General features: G+C 41.3%; 1 protein-coding gene across 1 annotated transcript in view; it reads right to left on the bottom strand.

Moving 5' to 3' along the window:
- TPD52 (tumor protein D52) overlaps positions 1-7,329 on the bottom strand; it is a 130,322-nt gene extending 122,993 nt beyond the window's left edge. The window contains 1 exon segment of the mRNA XM_049782044.1: positions 7,016-7,329. Coding sequence (XP_049638001.1) covers positions 7,016-7,154 — 139 coding nt within the window. The 5' untranslated portion in view covers positions 7,155-7,329.
- Positions 7,330-21,777: the final 14,448 nt, after the last annotated feature.

Here is a 21,777-nt window from a genome sequence, read left to right as displayed (position 1 = left end):
GCATCAAAAAGAACTATGGTTACCACCGACTTTTAGGACCTTTAAAATGACCAGATTTTATATTCCATTATTTACAGTTCAGCTTTTTCCATCATAGCCTGTAGGTGGCAGCAAATTATCAGTGTTAGAATGTAAAGACTTGCTTTCTCCCCTTCTATGGATCCACAAATCCCTGAAAATGGAGATTTGGGTGGGGAGGGGTTGGACCACAACACTGACACCTTGCAATAGTAGATATGAAAATCATCAGCAACACACTGCACTTACATAATAAAATTATTAATAGCCACACAGTACATTCTAATTATTCCTAAATCTGAGCTACAGAATCCAAACATATTGTGTTTTTTCTTTTGGAGGGGGGGAGTGTAAATCACCTGCAATACTTGTATGAGTTGGGGGGAAAGGGGTTTACTATCTTCATCAGAAACTGAGACTCACAGAGGTAAGTAACTTGCAGCCAGTAATACTCCTGAAAATGTAGGAGCCTTGGGGTATTGAACCTGAATATTCTGGTTTGAAAGTACAGGTTGCAAATCACAGATTTCCAAAGAACACCTAACCCAGTGTAGGAGAATGCTGAATCATCCTTAGAAAATACCTAAAGGGGATGGTAGCAAGGGCAAGCAATCCCACAACACTGAGTAGAAATAAAAAATGATCAGCCCTAAATACCCAATCCAAAGTCAAAGACAATGGAATCAAGAGACCCAAACCACAACAAGCTATACACCAAAGGGACTAGCTACACTAGCAGTCCAAGGGGCTGAGTGGAATTACGGGGTGCATACTAGGGGCAGTGGGTGGTCAACAGTGGTGGTGGGAATTGCTCCAATTCACTGGCACTATGTACCTTAAACATAACTGTGAAAGACTTGTAATTCACATTAGCCTCAATAAAAAAACTATTTTAAAAAGGAAACAATACACAAGTTAGGTAGGATACACCATATAAGATGATGTTACAGAAAAATCAAGATGTTTAATTTTATACACATAGGAATGTTGAGGCAAATGTGTGGAGAACCCTCCAAGAATATTAAACATGTAAAATGTAATAAATATTAAACATGTAAAATGTAATAAATAAGAATAAGGTACTGTAAAAGAAATAAAATTTAAAAAAATGAATGAGGTACTGTTTTTAAGTTTATTTTGCAGCACTCTTTTCCTTAATGAAATAGAAGATCATTGTTCCTCTTAGGATCTCCGATGTTTTTATGTGATGAAAGGCAATACTTCAAACTTCACACTTGACATTTATGGAGAACGATACCGTTATATTTCAGGCTTCACAGACAGACTGGTATTCAACGATTTTGGTGAGAAAGGAGGAGAAAGAATGGAAGGGAGAAATGCCTAAAGGACACCAGCTACTATACTAACCAACAACTATCAAGACCAAATGGAGTGGGCAGCTCTGAGCAGCATACTGGGCTAGGAAATGGCTCCAAATGACTGGAGCACATGCTTTGGTTGCAGGAGATCCAAGACCCAGCACACATGGTCCCCCAAGAACTGCCAGAAACAGCATCAAGTACCAGATGTGCCCTCCTTCATCACCTCCCCTCAAAAAAGAGAATAAAAACATCAACAATATACACCAGCAGTCATACCTATCAAAGGGGAGGTTTCTGCCTTGATTAGCTAATCCTTTATGACCCAAATAATTTATAAAAATAATAAACTACTGGATTACAAAATGAAAAAAGAACAGAGTCCCAACCTAAACTAATCAAACTTTTGTTTGGAAATCTGTACATCACCCTCTCTTAGCCTCTCTATTAACACCTGTAAATCAATCAGAGCATGAACTAGTACTGCTATCTTTTATTCATTCTTTTACCCAACCTTCCTGCATTCAGCAAACATTGACTGAGTGGGATCCTTAAGCATTATTCCAGGTGCTGGGGGCGAAATCAAGAAACAAGAAAGATTAACATCCTCAAATAGAACTTGTAGTTCAGATTCTGAACCTCCTTATAAATCAGTGTTAATGGGACTATACACCATAAAATCTATTTTGCAGTACCACGTAAGAATAGTGTGAATGAATGTGGGAAGTAGAAAGCCTGTCTCGAGTACAGGCCAGGGTGGGGGAGATTTGAGACATTGGTGATGGGAATGTTGCACTGGTAAAGGGGGGTGTTCTTTATATGACTGAAACCCAACTACAAATATATTTGTAATCAAGGTGTTTAAATAAAGATATTAAAAAATAGAATTTCTGGAAGATGAAGCAGAACAGTATGAAAAAAGAAATCAGAAAAATCACACCATGATAAAGTTGGTTCTGTCTGGCAAAATTCCTCTTCAATTATTGGTATTTGTATTTATGAGTTGGTGAGTCATAAAGGACAAGGTATTTCTGGGATGGTAATACAAAGGAAGTGTAAAAGTCCTTATAAACGATCACTTTCTGTTCTAGTCAGTACATCTAATCCTATCCTTCACTGTCTGCTTCTTAAGAACATTCTGTCCATAGATTATGTCTCATTTTTTTCATTTGTTGCACAATGCCATTTTAGATAAATATTATACACCATGTTTTCAGATCAGTGTCCCCAACCTTTCTGAGGAGGGTCCCTCTTCTTTTGAAGGGGTTTGCCCTATCCCTAGTGTTGCTCAAAAGCTATGTAGTGCCAAAGACCAAACTAGAAACGTCCTGTGTGAAACATGTATGCTCCACTGGTTTGAACTATTTCCCTGGCTAATGATTATTATTCTTTTCCTTCTTGTTTTTATATGCGTCAGTTTGTTAAGAAAAAGCAATGGCCATTAGCCACATGAACTTTTTTTGGGGGGGGTTGGTTTTGGGGGCCACACCCAGGAGTGCTCAGGGGTCATTCATGGTGGTACTTAGGAGACAATATGGGATACCAGAGCTCACCCATCAGCCACATGCAAGGCAAATGCCCTATGCACTGTGCTATTGCTTCATCCTCTGAACCTTTAAATGAGTCTAAATCGGATTCAACCTAAGCGTTCAACACAATATATTGAGGACATTATATTCATTCCATCAGTATATCATGCGTGCTGATTAAACAGATTTGCAGATTTCTCCTGCCCTATCTTATTACTGCTCCAAAGTGTTTTATTTGTTTTAGATTAGAATAATATGTTCTTTCTATAACTTGTTTCTAGAGAGATTTGTTTTAATGTTCTTTATTTCCCTCCCCCTTGAAAAATTAAAGCAAACTATTACATCTAAACATTATGGGGTTTTGGGTATTTATTCGCTTTTTTAATTGTTTTTTTTTTTTTTTTTAGTTTAAAAAATCCTGATACCTGCAAACTGCAACAAGGAATTGGGAAGATAACTGAGTTAAGGAAGCGGAATAAGACAGATACAAGATAGAAAAGGAAAATAAGGAGCATAAATCCTCTGGGAATGTTCCACCATTGCACAGTGATCACCCAGATGGGCTGGGGTCATGTGACTTCACTTTGAGGTCCTGTCACTCAGACTTTGTTCTGACATTCAGCTCTAATGCTCATGAAGCACTCTAGAGACACGTGGGACTTAGAAATTGGGGCAGCATTTCTAAAACAGGGAAAATATGGCTTTTGTGGCATCCAAGATATTCCAATGGGAAAGCCATAGATGAAAATCCTGTAAATGGTGGGCCCTGGCATGAAACTGGGGTCAACTAATAAAACAGCAGGAGGTGAGAGAGGTACAAGAAGGATACCAGGGCAAAAGAGGGCCGGTTATAAAAAGGGTGAAAAGCATCACTTTAGGAATCAAAGAGGTTCAGAAGATCCACATTTATGAAGATTTAATGCTAACCACAGAGCTAGGGAAAGGAGAGCAAAAAAGTAGTTCTCCATCCCATGCCCCCCTAGAACCTAATTTTGCCCTTACCAGCACTTATTGTGCTTCCTGGAATCAGTTCTAGCTGTTTTGAACATTTCTGCCTCCCTGGAAACCTGAATTACATGTTCCAAATAGTTGCTGACTACAACCTAGGCAGGTGAATGCCGCTTTTATTTGTTTATTTAGCCAGACTCTTGTCAACAAATTAAAAACTTCAAATATTTAGCACTATTTCTTTTTTTTAAAACTTGATTGATTGGGGCCCAGAGAAATAGCACAGCAGCGTTTGCCTTGCAAGCAGCCGATCCAGGACCAAAGGTGGTTGGTTCGAATCCTGGTGTCCCATATGGTTCCCCGTGCCTGCCAGGAGCCATTTCTGAGCAGACAGCCAGGAGTAACACCTGAGCACTGCCAGGTGTGGCCCAAAAACCAAAAAAAAAAGAATTATTTTTGATTAATTGGTATATGGGCCACAGCTGGCGGCACTCAGGGGTTACTCCAGGCTCTGCACTCAGAAATTGCCCCTGGCAGGCTGGGGGCCCACATGGAATGCCGGGAATCGAACCAGGTCCCTCCCAGGTCGGCTGCATGCAAGGCAAACGCCCTACCAAAGTGCTATCTCTCTGGCCCTAGCACTAAGGTTCATTCTTTATGTATCCGTAATTATTATAAGTAAAAAAATGTATAAGGGATTATCTATGGCCTACTTGTGATAAAGAAAACAAAAGTAACTTGAAGGGAAATTCGCGTCCTCCTCTGGCAAATTACAGAGGAAGTCATCTAAGACTCTGCAAGTGACAGCTGTCAAGTGAGGCAAACTGGGAAGTACAGGTATGGTGTGGCCTGGTGTTACTAAATCAAGATGTGCCTCTCTGGTGGAGCTCCATGACTGTAGAACATACTCCCCAAGGCACCTAGGAAAAGTGTGACTGCTTCTAAAGCGGGAGAGGTAGGGTGTTTGCCTTGCACGTAGCAGACCCAGACTGAAAGGTGGTTTGAATCCCAGCATCCCATATGCTCCTCCAAGCCTGCCAGGAGTGATTTCTGAGCACAGAGCCAGCCAGGAGTAACCCCTGAGCACAACCGGTGTGACCCCAAAACAAAAAACAACAACAACAAAAGCTACAGCGATTTGGAGTTTCTCTTTCAAAAGCATCTTCCCAGCTATTTCTTTGTTGCTTTTAGTATTCCAGAACAAAATTTTCCCTTAGCAGGATTCTGAAATGTAGCCAGGACATCGAATTCTCAACCCCTTTGCACCTGATGTACTCCCACCAGGCACTTATAAAGTTTGTAGTTGCTTCTCAGTTATGCCAGCAGCAGGGGATTGGAAGAAAATATTATGACTTACTATTAAATATAAACTGAATTATTTTTTTTGGTTTGGTTGGTTCTTGGGCCACACCTGGAAGTGCTTTCTATATATGGTGAAAGATCAGAGGGTTGCAAGGCAAACAACCTAACCCCCTACTTTATCTCCAGCCCCTAACTCAACGTTAATTAAAATACCTGTGTTTCAACGTGTTCGTGTAAAAACCATCTTTAAATAACATTTTTTAAGGTACCTGAATTTTAAACGAAGTTCACATGCTACTTAGGTAGAACTCAGCAATATGGAACTGATTTTCTTCAAAAATAACAGAAATATGGGACTGGAGTGATGGCGCAAGCAGTAAGGTATTTGCCTCGCAGGCGGCTGACCCAGGACGAACCCCAGCGTCCCATATGGTTCCCCTAGCCAGGAGTGATTACTGAGCACAGAGTCAGGAGTAACCCCTGAGTCACTGGGTGTGGCCCAAAAACAAACACACAAAAAAATCAACAGAATTTTCATATTATCGCTAGGGAGAAAAACAAAAATTCTTGTAGGTTTCCAGGTTTTGCTTATAAGTCAACAAGAGGTAGAAGATCTAGTCATGGGAGCAGGTGTAAAAACTTTGTAAACCATGACCTTTAAATAAATTTAAAAAAAATTGTTTTTTAAGCGAATTGTTTGTTCCACAGCTTCTGATCCTATCTTGACCAGGAAACAGAATATTGAAAATATATACATACATATATATTCAATATATATCTGCTAAAAGTATATGCATGTACAACAAAAGAATATAAACAACAACAGTCAGAAATGGAATACAATGGCAGACTACAGTCTACTCGAGCTATAATTTATTACTTAAGTTCATTTGATAGAGACTAAAACCACTGAGCTCCTTTCTTCACTGTCCAGGACAGGTTTAATAACTATTTAAAACTACTACAAGTCAAAAGTCAGTTGTGTGTTTCATTGAAACATGTATAGAAAAAGTTAAAATAACATTTTAAAAGTATTTTGAATTTTCTGTGGCTGTAAACATCAGCACAAAAAAATCTGAGTGCAAAGGGTGAGCCTGATTTTAAACAAAGACAAGATCACAAGAGAAATAAAGGCCCTCAGGTTTTGGGGTTTTTTTTTTTTTTTTTTGGTTTTTGGGGCCACAGCCGTTTGATGCTCAGGGGTTACTCCTGGCTAAGTGCTCAAAATTGCCTCTGGCTTGGGGGGACCATATGGGACGCCGGGGGATCGAACCGAGATCCTTCCTTGGCTAGTGCTTGCAAGGCAGACACCTTACCTCTAGAGCCACCTCGCCGGCCCTCAGGTTTTTTTTTGTCCAGTGAATGAAAAGTGATCAAGGACTCTACTACTAATATAAACAGCACCATCTTTAAAAAATCTGAGTTCCTATTACGTCTTTTAAAACTTCATGAACCATCACTATATATAGAATCTAATTAGTTACGATTATAATTGTGCAATACTCTGGCGCAGTCCCCGTCCCTTCCCCATCCAAAATTCTACTGAGATCCTAGGATATATTTTAGGATATATATGACACTTCCAGCAGTGTTTAGGAGACTGTGGCAGGTCAGTTTTGAACCTGAAGCTCACACATGCGCTCCCAAGCCCCAATACCAGTTGTTTTATTTTCATTTCACAGTGGAGGTAGAGATACACCCAATTCAGCTCTGCAGTCATTCCCTCCCCATCTCCAGGGCATCAAACCTGGAACTGGACTCCCCTATGCAAAGCAGGCATTCCAGCCAGATCAAACACCTGCCACCCTGGCCACACACTAATAATTTTCAAACTCGGAAAACCCTGGCTTATGTCCAGGTTTTATATAATAAAACATCACTTTCGAAAAGGGTAGTTACCCAATTTCTGAAACGTAGGCGATTCTGGTGGAGAGAAATTTCCACTCGGCGACAGGTAGAGATAGTTTTTGTTCACGCCTGCGTCAAAATCAAATGGTGACTGGTAATCCTCATAGAAATCCATCTCTCTGGGATCCATTCCAGACACAAGCTGGGTGCATACTCTTAGAACCGCCAGGCACTTTTTTACTTGCACGCCGCTCTGAACATGTTTCCTTGGATCAGTGTACCATGCAGCCTCCTTGCAGAAGTCCACCACAGGGTTCAAAGACACTGGCTTCTTGACCCAGAACTAGCATTTCCTTCTCGCCACCTTCACCCACTCCTGCCAAGCTGGCCCGCTTAATAGATTACTTTTCCCAAGTCACCTTTATTCACCACCTGCTGTTGTTCAATTTAGTCAGGAGGAACAAGGAGGCAGGGAAATAGGTAAACAAAGGCGGGCCAGGTTCTGCAGTCTCACCCAGATGTACAAACAATTCAAGCCAACGTCAGAAACTGGAAGAATGACAAAACGATTTATTTTCTTAACCTGTCAGCTGACCACACCTCTAGCAGCACAGACTTAATCTTCGAGGACAAGGAAGGATTACTAGCCAGTAATCCCCTGCAAATGCCATCTGGGGCTACTTTTTAGCAGCATTCTGAAAGCAAAGCTTCCTGGTTTTAGGGAGCCGCTTCTAATTCTACGTAAAACCTAGGACCAAAATAAAGAGAAATAGCCACTAGAACTCGAGCTGAAGTGAAATTTTTCCTTATTCCTTTTTTCTTTCCTTTTCCCTTCCTAGAAAGAGGGTCTTTCCAGTACTGCAAAGAACTCTTGGAAGGGAAGTATTCCATGTATTTCTCAATGCTTTTTAGGGCCCTGCAGTAAATCTTGTATAGACACGCGTGGGGAAATGTGTTTACCTTTGTACAGCGAGCAATGCAAAGTGCCTGGGACCCAGTTAATCCGTCACACAAATTTCTAAATTACCAGTTGATTTTCTCTGACACTGGCCTTGCGGTGCTCCCAGGATTTGTGCTGTGCTCAAGTGAGCACACCTGTAAGACCACTGTTTGTCAGGTGTGTCTCAGTTCCTCTGGGGAAGTAAAAATAAAGGTAAAGGCAGCCCTCCCTCCCTCCCACAGGCTTGGGGCCATTAAGGCAGTCTGCTCTAAATCTTTTCAAGTCAACCAGAACAAAAGGGAACTAAAAGGACTCTCTGATTAGAAATAAAACTGGAAGCTAATTCATCTTAAACATTGAAAATAAGCCTGCCAAAAAATAAAAAATAAAAAAAAATAAGCCTGCCTAGTGGATAAAATATTAATGGACCAAGAGGGTCTGTTTATATTCAACACACCTAAAAGATTCATTTTCTTGTTATTTTTCTATTGCTTTCATGTTACCTTCTATTTTTTTTTTTTGTGGCAAATCTTATCTACTTTTCTATAGGATTTATTTTTAACAACAACAATGAAATAACAATTTGAATTTTCTCTTAAAAGATGCCAAAATTGGCACAACTCTAAATGTTCTAGTCTACTTAGAAATAAAGTAGTTTCCCTCTTCATTACTATTTGGATGAATGAACACTGTCTAGTTGCTTGAAATTCATAGCATCTCAGGAACCAGGCATCTCAGTTATGTCACTGGACCAGGATGTAGCTAATGGAACCACCCCACCGCCAGGGGTGGGGGGGCAGCACTCAATACTCTACAATTGGTCACAGCCACAGCAGGAAGAAAAGCATTTCTCGATACTCATTAATCTTATTACTGCCCTGAGTTTTAATAGGTGTTAATAGACTTAAAGTGTATATCCCCTTCAAAAAATTTCTCTGTTCAGGCACAGCAGTAGGGTGTTTGCCTTGCACGCAGCTGACCCAGGATGGACACAGGTTCGATCCCCAGCATCCCATATGGTTCCCCGAGCCTGCCAGGGACAATTTCTGAGCTCAGAGCCAGAAGTAACCTCTGAGCGCAATCGGGTGTGGCCCAAAAAACAGACAAACAAAAATATTCTCTGTTCGATTCATGGTCCCTAATGCAGGGGTATTAGGAGTTGAGGCCTTTGAGAGGTATTCGGGTTCAGAGGAGGTCAAGGGGGTGGAGCCCCAAGATAGAATCTGTGCTCTTGCCTCTTGCCAGTGGAAGAGAGAGAGCTGGCTCGAGTTCTTGCTCCACCACTGTGAAGACACACAGTAGCCTGCCAGCCTGGGAAAAGAGTCTCAACAAGAAATCAAATCAAACAGTCTAATGAGCTTCGAATTCCAAGATTTTAGTGCGGTGAGGAGTAAATGTGAGTTGATCTAATAATCAATCCACCCAGGAAGTCTCTGAGAACAAAGTCAGATGTTATCAACAACTGAACCCTCTGTGCAAGCCACAGCCACCCCCTCTACTTTCATGGCTGCTCAGACACCCACGTACTCCCTGCTAACATCCAGGTTACTCGCTCTGAAATGAAGTTTTTTCCGGGGCAGGTGTGGTGGTGCTAGAGGTATGGTGTCTGCCTTGCCAGCGCTAGCCCAGGGTAGACTGCGGTTGGATCCCCCGCCGTCCCATATGGTCCCCCAAGCCAGGAGCAACTTCTGAGCGCATAGCTAGGAGTAACCCCTGAGCGTCACTGGGTGTGGCCCAAAAACCAATAATAATAATAATAATAATAATAATAATAATAATAATAATAATAATAATAATAATAAGTTTTTTCCCATTTGCTAAAGTCATTCATCTTTCAAGACTCGGCAGCAATGTCCCATCTTCTCTAAGCCCTCTTCTTCACTCAGTTCTGCTTTTTTTCAGTAACAGCACTATTAGCCAGGTCTACATGCCAGCCCTCTGTGGCACCATATTCTCACTCCAGGGCAGAAGCCACATTCTCTGTTGCAACGCATCCTAGCCTGGATTCTTGGCTCTACTCAGCATGGCATAAAGCAGGCAGATAATGGGTCACGCAGACATTGTCTTATTTAGAATATGAGGCTTTAGAATTTCCACTACAGATTTAGAATTTATCCATCACTCATGGAAATTTAGAGTTTATTCTGTTCACTCAAGAGAGTAGGTACGGGGCCGGGCGGTGGCGCTAAAGGTAAGGTGCCTGCCTTGCCTGCGCTAGCCTTGGACGGACCGCGGTTCGATCCCCCGGTGTCCCATATGGTCCCCCGAGTCAGGAGCAACTTCTGAGCACATAGCCAGGAGTAACCCCTGAGCGTTACCGGGTGTGGCCCAAAAACCAAAAAAAAAAAAAAAAAGAGTAGGTACAACTCAAAATTGTACCTCAGTATTGTAATACTGGGTCTGACAAGTTCTCTGGTCAGGTCCACATCTGAGTACGCAGGAACAGTAAAAGCAAAAGCAGGATAAACACATGCTCTCTTAACAAAATGGTAAAAAAAAAATAGTTGAGCCCAGATTCACATATCAAGGAGAAGAGAATTGAAGCTATTAAAAAAAAATGAAAATCTAACTGAAGACTGGTCATAAAAGACCTTGAGTTTAAGGGCCTGAGCGACGGCACAGCAGTAGGGCGTTTACCTTGCACATGGCTGACCCAGGGTGGACTGCGGTTCGATCCCCCATTGTCCCATATGGTCCCCCAAGCCAGGAGCAATTTCTGAGTGCAGAGCCAGTATAACCCCTGAGCATCAACGGTTGTGCCCCCCACCCCCAAAAAAAGACCTTAAAGTAGACACTTAAGACGACATGCAGAAAACCACTGTAAAATATTTTAAGGCAAGTAGGAAAAGAATAAAAAGATTTAGGAAGTAGAAAATGGGGGAGATAATGGTGGCGGGAAAGTTGCAATGGAGAAAAGAGGTGTGTATTTTATGGCTGAACCCCAATTACAAACATGTTTGTAACCATTATGCTAAAAGAAATTATATTTAAAAAAAAAATTTTGTAGGGGGGGCCGAAGAGATAGCACGGAGGTAAGGCATTTGCCTTGTATGCAGAAGGACGGTGGTTCGAATCCCGGCATCCCATATGGTCCCCCGAGCCTGCCAGGAGTGATTTCTGAGCGTAGAGCCAGGAGTAACCCCTGAGCGCTGCTGGTGTGACCCAAAAGGAAAAAAAAAAGTTTTAGGAAGAAGCCTCTAGAATGATGAAAGGCTGCAATATATTAGACTGAGGATCAAAAGAGAAGGAACTCAGGGGCCACAGTGATACACAGCGGTTAGGGCATCTGCCTTGTACACAAGCCCAGCATCCCATATGATCCAAAGCCTGCCAGAAGCAATTTCTTTTATTTATTTGTTTTTGTTTTTTTTTTTTGGGGCCACACCAATGGCGCTCAGGGATTACTCCTGGTTCTGCACTCAGAAATCACTCCTGGCAGGCTCTGGGGACCATATGGGATGCCAGGAATCAAGCCTAGGTCTATCCCGGGTTGGCTGCGTGCAAGGCAAATGCCTTACCTCTGTGCTATTGCTCTGGCCCCCAGGAGTAATTTCTCTCTCTCTCTCTCTCTCTCTCTCTCTCTCTCTCTCTCTCTCTCTCTCTCTCTCTCTCTCTCTCTCTCTCTCTCTCTCTCTCTCTCTCTCTCTCTCACACACACACACACACACACACACACACACACAAAGAGAAGGGACCCCCCCCCACACACACACACGCAAAGAGAAGGGACCCAGAAATAATTTACTGGTCCTATCCTGGCAAAAAAGGAAAGAAGCTTTGGTATCAGTGGTAACTCCAACAAAAGGAAAAAACACAGGGGCCAGAGCAGTGGTACAGGTGGTAGGGCGTCTACCTTGCAAGCGCTAACCTAGGACAGACCACGGTTAGATCTAGCATCCCATATATCCACCAAGCCAGTGGGATTTCTGAGCACACAGCCAGGAGTAACCCCTGAGCGTCACCAGGTGTGGCCCAAAAAGAAAAAAAAAAAAACTGAAAAAGAGATCAGTTTAGAACAAAGCGCAGCCCTTGAGGTTCCCAATTATCACCAGGTGTTCGGTTTAACTTTCCCAGCACAAAGGACCCAAGTAGTAAACCCCTGAACAAAAATGGCAAAGTAAACTACAGAGTATAATTTGTAATTGCGTGATAACTGAAGAGACCAATAAAAGAAAGCAAAAAACATACAGTATTTTCCGGCGTATAAGACGACTTTTGAAACCAAAAAAAGTCAACCGAAAATCGGGGTCGTCTTATACGTCGAGTATATCCCGAAAAATGTTTCAATATGCCGCTAAACAAAAATTGTCTGAATATTGCCACAAAACGAATTTTCCAACTCAATCCTATACCAATCACTGCAAGGCTGCTTGGACCGCCTCTCTGACTCAGGCAATCCAAGCAGGCTTTTGATGCATGCAAATGAGACAATATTCTGGACCTGAATCTACACTGTCAAAAACCTGCTCAGATTGGCCAGAGTCAGAGAGGAAGTCTATTCCAGTAGAACCTTTGAACCTTTGCTGTTGTGATTGGCTCACTGTGGTACATGAGCACAGGAACACATGCAGCACAGGAACGTTCTGTCTGATACAGCGAATATAGGCCTAAACCTATGTTTTAACTGCAAAATTAGGGGTCATCTTATACGCCCAGTCGTCTTATACGCTGGCAAATACGGTAAATTCATGTCATTCAAACCCAGAAAGGTGCTTATGCAGTGTCAGCAGAGGGAGCCCAAGAGCAGCCCAGACGTTAACTAACCTCACCCAGTAAAGCACATGGTGCAGAGCAAATAAGCCAAGAAATGACTCATGTTATTGTAGATGAAAATAGAATACGTACAAATTACTAGAAAGAATATTGTTTCTACCTGCCTATTAATATGTCACTCAATGTAATCCTTCCTAATTTTGGAAAGCACTTAAAGGATTACATGATATATGAATACTACACAACACATACAAAAAATGTACTCGGAGGAACGGGCAAGGGCGCATTCACACACACACACACACACACACACACACACAGCTGCTGTGATTAGCCAATGAGAGAGAGAGACAGAGACAGAGAGAGAGAGAGACAGAGAGAGACAGAGAGAGAGAAAGAAGACACTTGCATCACATACTGTGCATGTCACAGTATCACAGCAGCCTCTTCAAAGGGGTGGATGGATATCCAGCTGGCCAAATACAAGACATCATGACCATCAACATAATTGACAGCAATGGATTATGAACCATGAAAAATCAAAATACAAGATCCATATGTGACCATTCATTTTAGAAATCAATTGACATGGTTACAGAGAATTTTGATAGTTGGTTAAACATTATTCTTAGTTGTGTCTGTGAAGCTATTTCTAGAGGAGATGAATATTTGAATTGTAGAGATTATTTTCCCAGCCCCAAATACCCTGGGTAGGCTTCAGCCAATCTGTTGGAGTCCTGACTAGAACAAAACACATTTCTTCTGCCTAATCTTCCATTTGGGATAAGCTGGAAGATGTCTTCTGCCTTTAGACTCAGACTCAAACTTAAATGTATTACCATCAGCTCTCCCTTTGCCAATTGCCAAGTGGATTTTTCATCCATAATCACATAAGCCAATTCCTTTATGATAAATATATATAGTTAGATAAATGTGTGCATTTATATAGGTACAGTTCTACACAGGCAAGATAGATTGATGTTTTTCTTGAAGAAATTTTTTTTAATATTAAAGAGCAAGAACTGTACTTACAACCAGAATGAGTCTTCATGTCCCTGTTCAACCTATTGCCAAATCAATTTTCTGCCTGAGCCTTTAGCTGGGAAAGTCAAAACCATTTAAGAAATCTCATGAGTGCCTCAAATTTTATGAGCAAGACTGGGTTCCAAATTACACACGATGTCACTGTTCCTGCCACTATTATTCTTATGCTGAAGCCAGCCATTAGCACACCAGCAAAGATCTGGCTACTTAGGATTACGTAGAGACTCAGACCATAGAATTTTTCACAGTAAAAATAAAGGTCTGGGCCAGATAGTAAAGCAGGTTAGGGAGCTTGCCTTGCAAGTGACTGACCTAGATTCGATCACTGGCATCCCATATGGTCCTACAAGCACCACCCGGAATGATTCCTGAGCATTACTGATTATGGAGAGACAGAGAGCAGAGAAAGGTTTAAATTAAAATTTTATTTAAAACTTACCTCACATTGATGGATGGATTTTAAAACACACACAGGTAAACATTCTCTAACTAGTGTTTCTCAAATTTAAGCTCCCAAACCACCTAGAGAACATGCTATACCTACAGGGGTATGGAATAGGCTTGAGAGTCTGTCTTTTGGATGCCTTTCAACTGACTGCTGATCTGCTTTAAACAACCGCCATGTCTGCCTTTGAAGAGGCAGATACTTGTCATTGTCCATGACATGAACACTTTCTAAATGTCTGACAAGAAAAGAAAGACTAGCTGAATGGGGTTTGCTTTAGGGGGAAGGTGTGTCATTTTCTAGCTATCATAACAGTGCTCGGTCAACAGTTGAACAGGAGATCCAACTACGTAGTTGTGTGAGAATGGACTATGCCTATTTGCCTGCCTTTTTCAATAGTGACTCAGTGTATGGAGTATAATAATAATAATCAAGAAAGAAAAGTAGGTTAAAAAATCGAAAAGTAGGCTTTGTGATAGGGTTGTCTCTGCAGTGAGATTATTGTAAGAGAAAAGGGTTTCATCCATGCCAAATGTTTCTAATTTGCTGGCTGAGTTTAAAGAGAACTCTAGGGACTAAACGCAGCCACTGTCAGAGACTACAAGAAACATAGGAACAGGCAGACCCAATTTTAAGTTGGAAAAATGTCCACGATGCTTACACAGCAATTCCCAGCAACTAGAAGTTCAGAGGAAACAATTTTATCAAGGGAAAGAGTTTCTGAACAGTGAGCACTTATTTAAAATTAGTATTTGGCCACGATTGTAATCATTAGCAAGCGGAGACCTACCAGCATAATCAAAATATTCAATCACCAAATCAGACACTCAAGTGGTCAAGCTTGCTTTTTTTTTGTTTTGTTTTGTTTTGTTTTGGTTTTGGTTTTTGGGCCACACCCGGTGGTGCTCAGGGGTTACTCCTGGCTGTCTGCTCAGAAATAGCTCCTGGCAGGCACGGGGGACCATATGGGACACCGGGATTCGAACCGACCACCTTTGGTCCTGGATCGGCTGCTTGGAAAGCAAACGCCGCTGTGCTATTTCTTCGGGCCCTCAAGCTTGCTTTTGCACTACAAATTAAGTTGATTTGGTGTGTGTACTGATTAGATTCTGAAAAGGAAAACACATTTTTCTCATACATTTGATTAAGAAATAAGAGCTTAAAACTAAAATGTAAAGCATGGTCTCTGGCTCTGCTGTGATATGGTTATTTCCAAATACAATTTCAGTATTTCCCTTTAAGAGATAAAAGAATATCAGTACTATTAGTAAACATAAAAAGGAAAGATGAAATTCACTGGGTGGCTGAGTCTTCAAAACTGTCTCTAGCTTAAGACTTAAGCCTGTTATTTCCTATTACTATTACTATGAATACTATTATTCCTTACTCACTTTTCTCAGTTTTATAAACTACCACTACCAAATGGGTATTTAACAAAATAACATCAAATGTCATCTGTTCCGGTGAACATTCTCAGGACTAAAAAGTTAGGTTAATTCAAGCTGCAAAAAAAGGAGGGAGTAAAGTAGAAAAATGCTTTCCCTCAATAACAAAATTACGAACATATGTAATTACAATCATGTTGCTCCTGAAAGATGAAGGTAAAAACCACATGTACAATATAAAATTGTACTTGTTGTGCTAAACTACTTACTAATCAACAGATTTCTCTTAGGGTACACACACCTCGGCTACATTTTCCAGCTTCTCTGACAACTATGTGGAAATATGTGATTAAAATCTAGCCAAAAGTAAATTGCATACATGTAACAAGAGGAAGAGATGAAAGACTGCTGTCGAAAGCCACTGAGAGTGTAGGATTTTTACTGTACAAAAATATTTAGTGAAAAAGAATCATTCTTAGGTGTAATTTTTTAAGTTGAAATGATTAAAATGGGTTTTGTTTTTAGGTAAGTTTAGGTGACATGGTTCTAGAAGTATTACTGTTTATACAAATGATTACAAAGTTATAGCAATTTCCTCGCCATGAAACTGCCAAAGACCCTCCATATCATGGATCTTCTGTCACCTTCAAATATGCGATTTTTATTCGGTAAGCGAATAATCGCAAATACTGCGATATTTGAAGGCCGGCCACGGGCCACAAAATGTTGTACGGAGGACCGCAACAACTCGCAGGCTGCGAGTTTGAGACCCCTGGAGCTTAAGTTAGGGGAGGAAACACTACAACAATGACTGAGAAGTGATCACTCTGGACCAGGACAAGGTGCCAAAAGAAGGTAAAGTGACAAGCATGATACCCTATCAGTACCAGTAGTATAAACCACAGTGCCTAAAAAGGGGAGGAACTGAGAAATAGAAAAAGTCTGACATTGAAGCAAGTAGGGGGTGGGAGGAAAACTGGGACATCAGTGGAAGAAGTGTCCACTTCCTGAAAGTCAATCATAAATAAGTCTACCTCAGTAATGCACTGCTATACAATAAAAAAACAATTTTAATACAATTTACTCTATTCTATTTCTCTACTGAAGGGGGCACACATAACATACCCAAGTACTAAAATTGACCTGCTTAGGCTACAGTTTCATAAATATCTTCAAGACAATTGGAGACTGAAGGTATATTTATAGTTGCAAAGTTAGAAATGATGGCATCATGTCAAGTTTCACTTCTAATACAAAGTAGACAATCACCTGAGCAGCTCTAAATTCCACATATGAAGTTACTTTACCTTTTCTTTATTTTGTTTTTACTTCTAGGGTAAGCCATAGCCCAACTGTGCTCAAGAATCACTCCAAGCAGGGCCATGGATTGAATCAGGGTCAGCTGCATGCAAAGCAAGAACCATACCACTATCTCTCCAGCCTCTACTCCCACCCATACTTTTTAAAAATCGTACTGCTTTTGGAGAACAGAGAAATAGTACAATGGTTAGAATACCTGACTCACATGTGGCCAACCCAGGTTTGATTCCTGGCACCCCATTGCATCCCCTATCCCCCACGAGGAGTGATCCCTGAGCACAGAACAAGGAGTAAGCGCTGAGCACTGTCAGGTATACAAAAAGAAAAAACACACACACTGATTTTTGTGTCTATTTCCTTGTAAGAGATGTCACAAATAAAATGCAAAAGTATGATTTACTTTCAAAAACAATTCTAACTTCAAGTGAAGGTGACTCAAAGAAACCAGCTAGTGTTTACTTCTTTTTAAAACCAAACACAAAGTTATCTATTGAATGCAGAAATTGTATAACTCCAAATCCCACACTTGATGCCTTTTTTTTGTTTGTTTTTGACAAAATTCAATGAAAGCTGTCAAGCAAGACAGCAAAGTCATCACTGCACAATAATATAACAAACACTGGCAGCCGCCTCCTCCTCCCTTTCTGCGGCTTTCTAAGAAGACAGGCACAGCTTCCACATCACCATTAGGTGGTGCACTGAACACTAACTGGCGTGTCCCTCCCAACTTAGTGCAATTCCAAATTTAGATCCTTCCTATGAAGATCTGACTCTGGAGAAATCTTCCCTTCAAATTTCTAAAAGGAGAACTGGAAAGCAAAGGGCAGTTATGGCAGAAAAATGTAAAAACACAGAAATACGTTCAGAGGAAAAAAAAATAGCACTCGTCTTATTAAGATTATCATGCTTGGGGCCGGAGTGCTGGCGCAGTGGTAGGGCGTTAGCCTTGCACACACTAACCTAGGACGGACCGAGTTTCAATCCCCTGGCATCCCATATGGTCCCCCAAGCCAGGAGCGATTTCTGAGCGCATAGCAAGGTGTAACCCCTAAGAGTCACTGGGTGTGGCCCCAAAACAAACAAAAATAAATAAATAAATAAGATTGTCGTGCTCATATAAGCACTAACCATTTCTGTTCTGAAAAACGAAGATTTACCTCCTTTACGGGCACTTTTAGGGATCAGAGATATAGCTCAGCAATACAGAACTTGTTTTGCATGCAGGATGCCCTGAATTTAATTCCCCACACCAAAAAAAAATCTTTAAGAGTTTAGTCTGTGTTATGAATAAGCTAAGGAGGGGCTGGAGAGATAGCATGGAGGTAGGGCGTTTGTTTTGCATGCAGAAGGACAGTGGTTCGAATCCCGGCATCCCATATGGTTCCCTGAGCCTGCCAGGAGTGATTTCTGAGCGTAGAGCCATACTAGCTGAGTGCTGGCAGGTCTGACCCCCCAAAAAACAAACTAACAAAAAAAAAAAAAATAAGCTAAGGAGCAGGGGACTGTTTTAGGTTGCATTTCTTATGGAGTCAGATGCTACCTCCTGTGGAATTTCTCAGAGAAGCACTTGCCTTGCATGAAGCTAACCCAAGTTCAACCCCTGGCATCCTATATGGTCCCTAAGCCCATCAAGAGTGATTCTTGTGGGCCCGGAGAGATAGTACAGCGGCGTTTGCCTTGCAAGAAGCCGATCCAGGACCATAGGTGGTTGGTTCGAATCCCGGTGTCCCATATGGTCCCCCGTGCCTGCCAGAAGCTATTTCTGAGCAGACAGCCAGGAGTAACCCCTGAGCACCACTGGGTGTGGCCCAAAAACCAAAAAAAAAAAAAAAAAAAAAAAAAAAAAAAAAGAGTGATTCTTGAGTGCAGGCATAAATAATAGAAGTGAAGGGCAGCTTTAATCTTTAAAATGGCTTGTATTTTGTTTTGCAGCCACACCCTGTAGTGCTCAGGGCTTTCTCCTGGCTCTGTGCTCAGAACATAAGCAGTGCCAGAGATTGGACCTTACTAGATTTTGGGGATCACTAGTTTGCTGGTTTCTCAGGGGTTAAGGGCCCACCCTGAGATGCACCCTGTGGGGTCTCACACTTGCAGTTTTGCACAAGAAATCAGACAAAGTCACAGGAAAGGGTGCATTTTGGCCAAGGGGTGATGAGCAGCTTCTTGAATATACTGAGCCAGCCAAGCTTCTATATTTATGACGCTTTGTCCTTCTACTTTTATTAGCCAGAATTTAACATAAATCGCCTGAGGGTCAGGGTTGATGTTATCAAGGGTATTTGTGCTAATTAACTCAGAAAAGGTGAAAGTAAAAGTTATTTTACAGGTATATGATAAGAGATTCACTGGGTTTTTTACATTTAAAATTTTTCATGGAAACATTCCAATTTATTCCTATTAGCTTTTCTTTTTCTCTAACCATACAAATATTCAAATAAATTTGGGTAGGTTTAAGACCTATTGTAAAAACAGCCCTGGATGGGGCTAGATGATGATGGGATCCCTCAAAGAATAATCAATTTAAAAATAAGGGGCTGAGCAATGGTTCAGGCATTTGGGCATTTGCCTTGCACTCGCTAAGCTAGGACGGACTGCGGTTTGACACCCCCAGCACCCCATATGGTCCCCAAGCCAGGAGCGATTTCTCAGCGCATAGCCAAGAGTGATACCTGAGTGTGACCAGGTGAGTGGTCCCAAAAAAACAAACAAAATAAAAGAGTGGGCCACAGTAACAGTACAGAGACAAGGGCACTTGTAAGTTGGCAATCCCAATTCAATCCCCAGCACTACATAAAGTTCTCCAGCCCTGTGATGTGTGCCCAAAGGCAAAAAAGTAAATTAAATATACTAGGAGTTATTTAAGATGGACAAAAAAAGAACTATCACCATGTCACACAAATCTGAAAAATGTACAGTGTGCCAGGAGACTGGTGTGCATAAAGTAACAGATCCTTCTCTCTTAGGAGAATAAATGGCCTCCTAATTCAAATGAAAGTTACAAGCATATGAAGACCAAGGATGTGAACTGAATGTATTCATAGTAAGCCTTAGTGTTTAACTCAGTAAAAACAGCCATTCATCTGTCAACTCCAAAATAGACCAGCCAAACAAATCCTCTACAATCTCAGGAGCTATAGAAAATGTAATAAAATGATTTCCCCCTAAACTCTATGTTTGCTACCAGTAAGTCCTACTGGGATTACAGTCTCTGTAAAAATGCCTGAAATGAACTCCAAACCCAAAGAGCCCAGAGGAATCCTGCAGCCTGGTGGACTCTAAACTTGCTTTGGTCAATCTTCTGCTCCCTTACACAGTCAGTCTGGTTTACAGAAAGGCTCCAGATGGAATTTTTCTTTGTCTTTACTAAATCAGGTGACAGTCACTGACTTCTTTCAGTTGACACAATGGAATGCTGGATAAGAAGACACAGATTATGTTTTTTAATTATTAGCTATTAGATACCAAAAATGTTATTTTATTGTTATCATTTCTCCTCTTTATATTTCCACTGTACTCTCAATGCCCTGTCTCACTTAGGCCTTTAGGAGAGGAGAATAGAAGCAATGTTATTTTAACTTCACTATCATTTTATAGATATGAAAACTGAAGAGCACGTAAACTATTTAATCTGGCTAACATCCCAGGACTGTGCCCTTGTGAGAACCAGGTATCAGGTCTTGTACTGTAACTTGCATTTTTTCTATCCCAAACTATTGCATCTTAAAACAGAAAATGAGGTTACAACAATTTGGAAGGTATTAGAAAGGAGTAGGGCATTGAGTAAGCAGCAACATTAAGGACTGAACTGATGACCATCAATAGTACCTAACTTCAACAATAATAAGTAATTCAGAGTTAGGTTTGAAGAACCATTATAGCCACTCTGAGAATTCTGACTTTTGCCTAGAAGTGAGCAAAAACATAACAGGCCAGGAGCTAAATGTAGAATTAGAAGGAAATGAAGCATAACCAGCCTCATAGTGAGAACCACCATGAAGGGCCTCTAAGACAGGAGGCATCCTTGAGCTGAAACTCAAGAAACTTAAGGACAGGGGCTGGAGAGATAGCACAGTGGTGAGGCATTTGCCTTGCATGTGGTGGACCCAGGAAGGACCCGGTTCGATTCCCGGCATCCCATGTGGTCCCCCAGCCTGCCAGGGGCGATTTCTGAGTACAGAGCCAGGAGTAACCCTTGAGTGCCATCAGGTGTGGTCCAAACCCAATCAATAATGTTTAAAAAAAAAAAAAGGAAAAGAAACCTAAGGACAATAAAAAAAAAAGGTAAAGGAGAGGAAAAAGTCATTGAAGTGACAACTCTGCTTTGCAGTTAAGTCCCTTTGATGACTTTGGAAGATCAATTTCAGAGGCACAAACAGAGCCAAGACCAGTAAGGAGACCTTTGTGATACCTTGAACAAGATGGGTCCTGGTGGTTTGGGATAAGCTAAAAGATAGACATCAAGGCATGAAATTTTCAGGCTTGATTACATCTTTGTTGACAGAGAAATAAAAGAAGCTGGTCGTAGTAATGCTACCAATGAAAAATGAGAACACATAAGTGAAACAGGTTTAGGGGAAAGCTCATTCTATTTTGATGGAGTTCATGACCCATCCAAGTTGGCATGTTGCATGGGCAGTTGGATTGTGATGTTGATGGCACAGCCAGGGGAATGGATTTACTTCTCCTTTGTAATGAAATAGCAGGCAACTCGAAAGCTGAGAGTGTGTAAGCTCTCTATAGAATACATGCCAGGGTGACTGGGAGACCTGTGCATTCAACATGACAGGGACAGAAAAATGACCCTGTGGGCAGAGAAACCTTGTTCTGCTAAAAGGCAGAAGAAAAGAAGTTCTTGAGAATGGAAAGGCCTAAATATCTCCTATCTCCAACAAGTTACCAACTTACAGAGGATCAATCACTTGTGCAAGGGGCCCATGTTCTCCTCTGTTTTAAGTAGCTGAGCAGT

This window comes from Suncus etruscus, chromosome 10 (assembly GCF_024139225.1).
Source record: "Suncus etruscus isolate mSunEtr1 chromosome 10, mSunEtr1.pri.cur, whole genome shotgun sequence".
Taxonomy (NCBI): Eukaryota; Metazoa; Chordata; class Mammalia; order Eulipotyphla; family Soricidae; genus Suncus; species Suncus etruscus.
The sequence above is the reverse complement of the archived record's forward strand: the minus strand, read 5'-3'. Positions and strand labels throughout refer to the sequence as shown.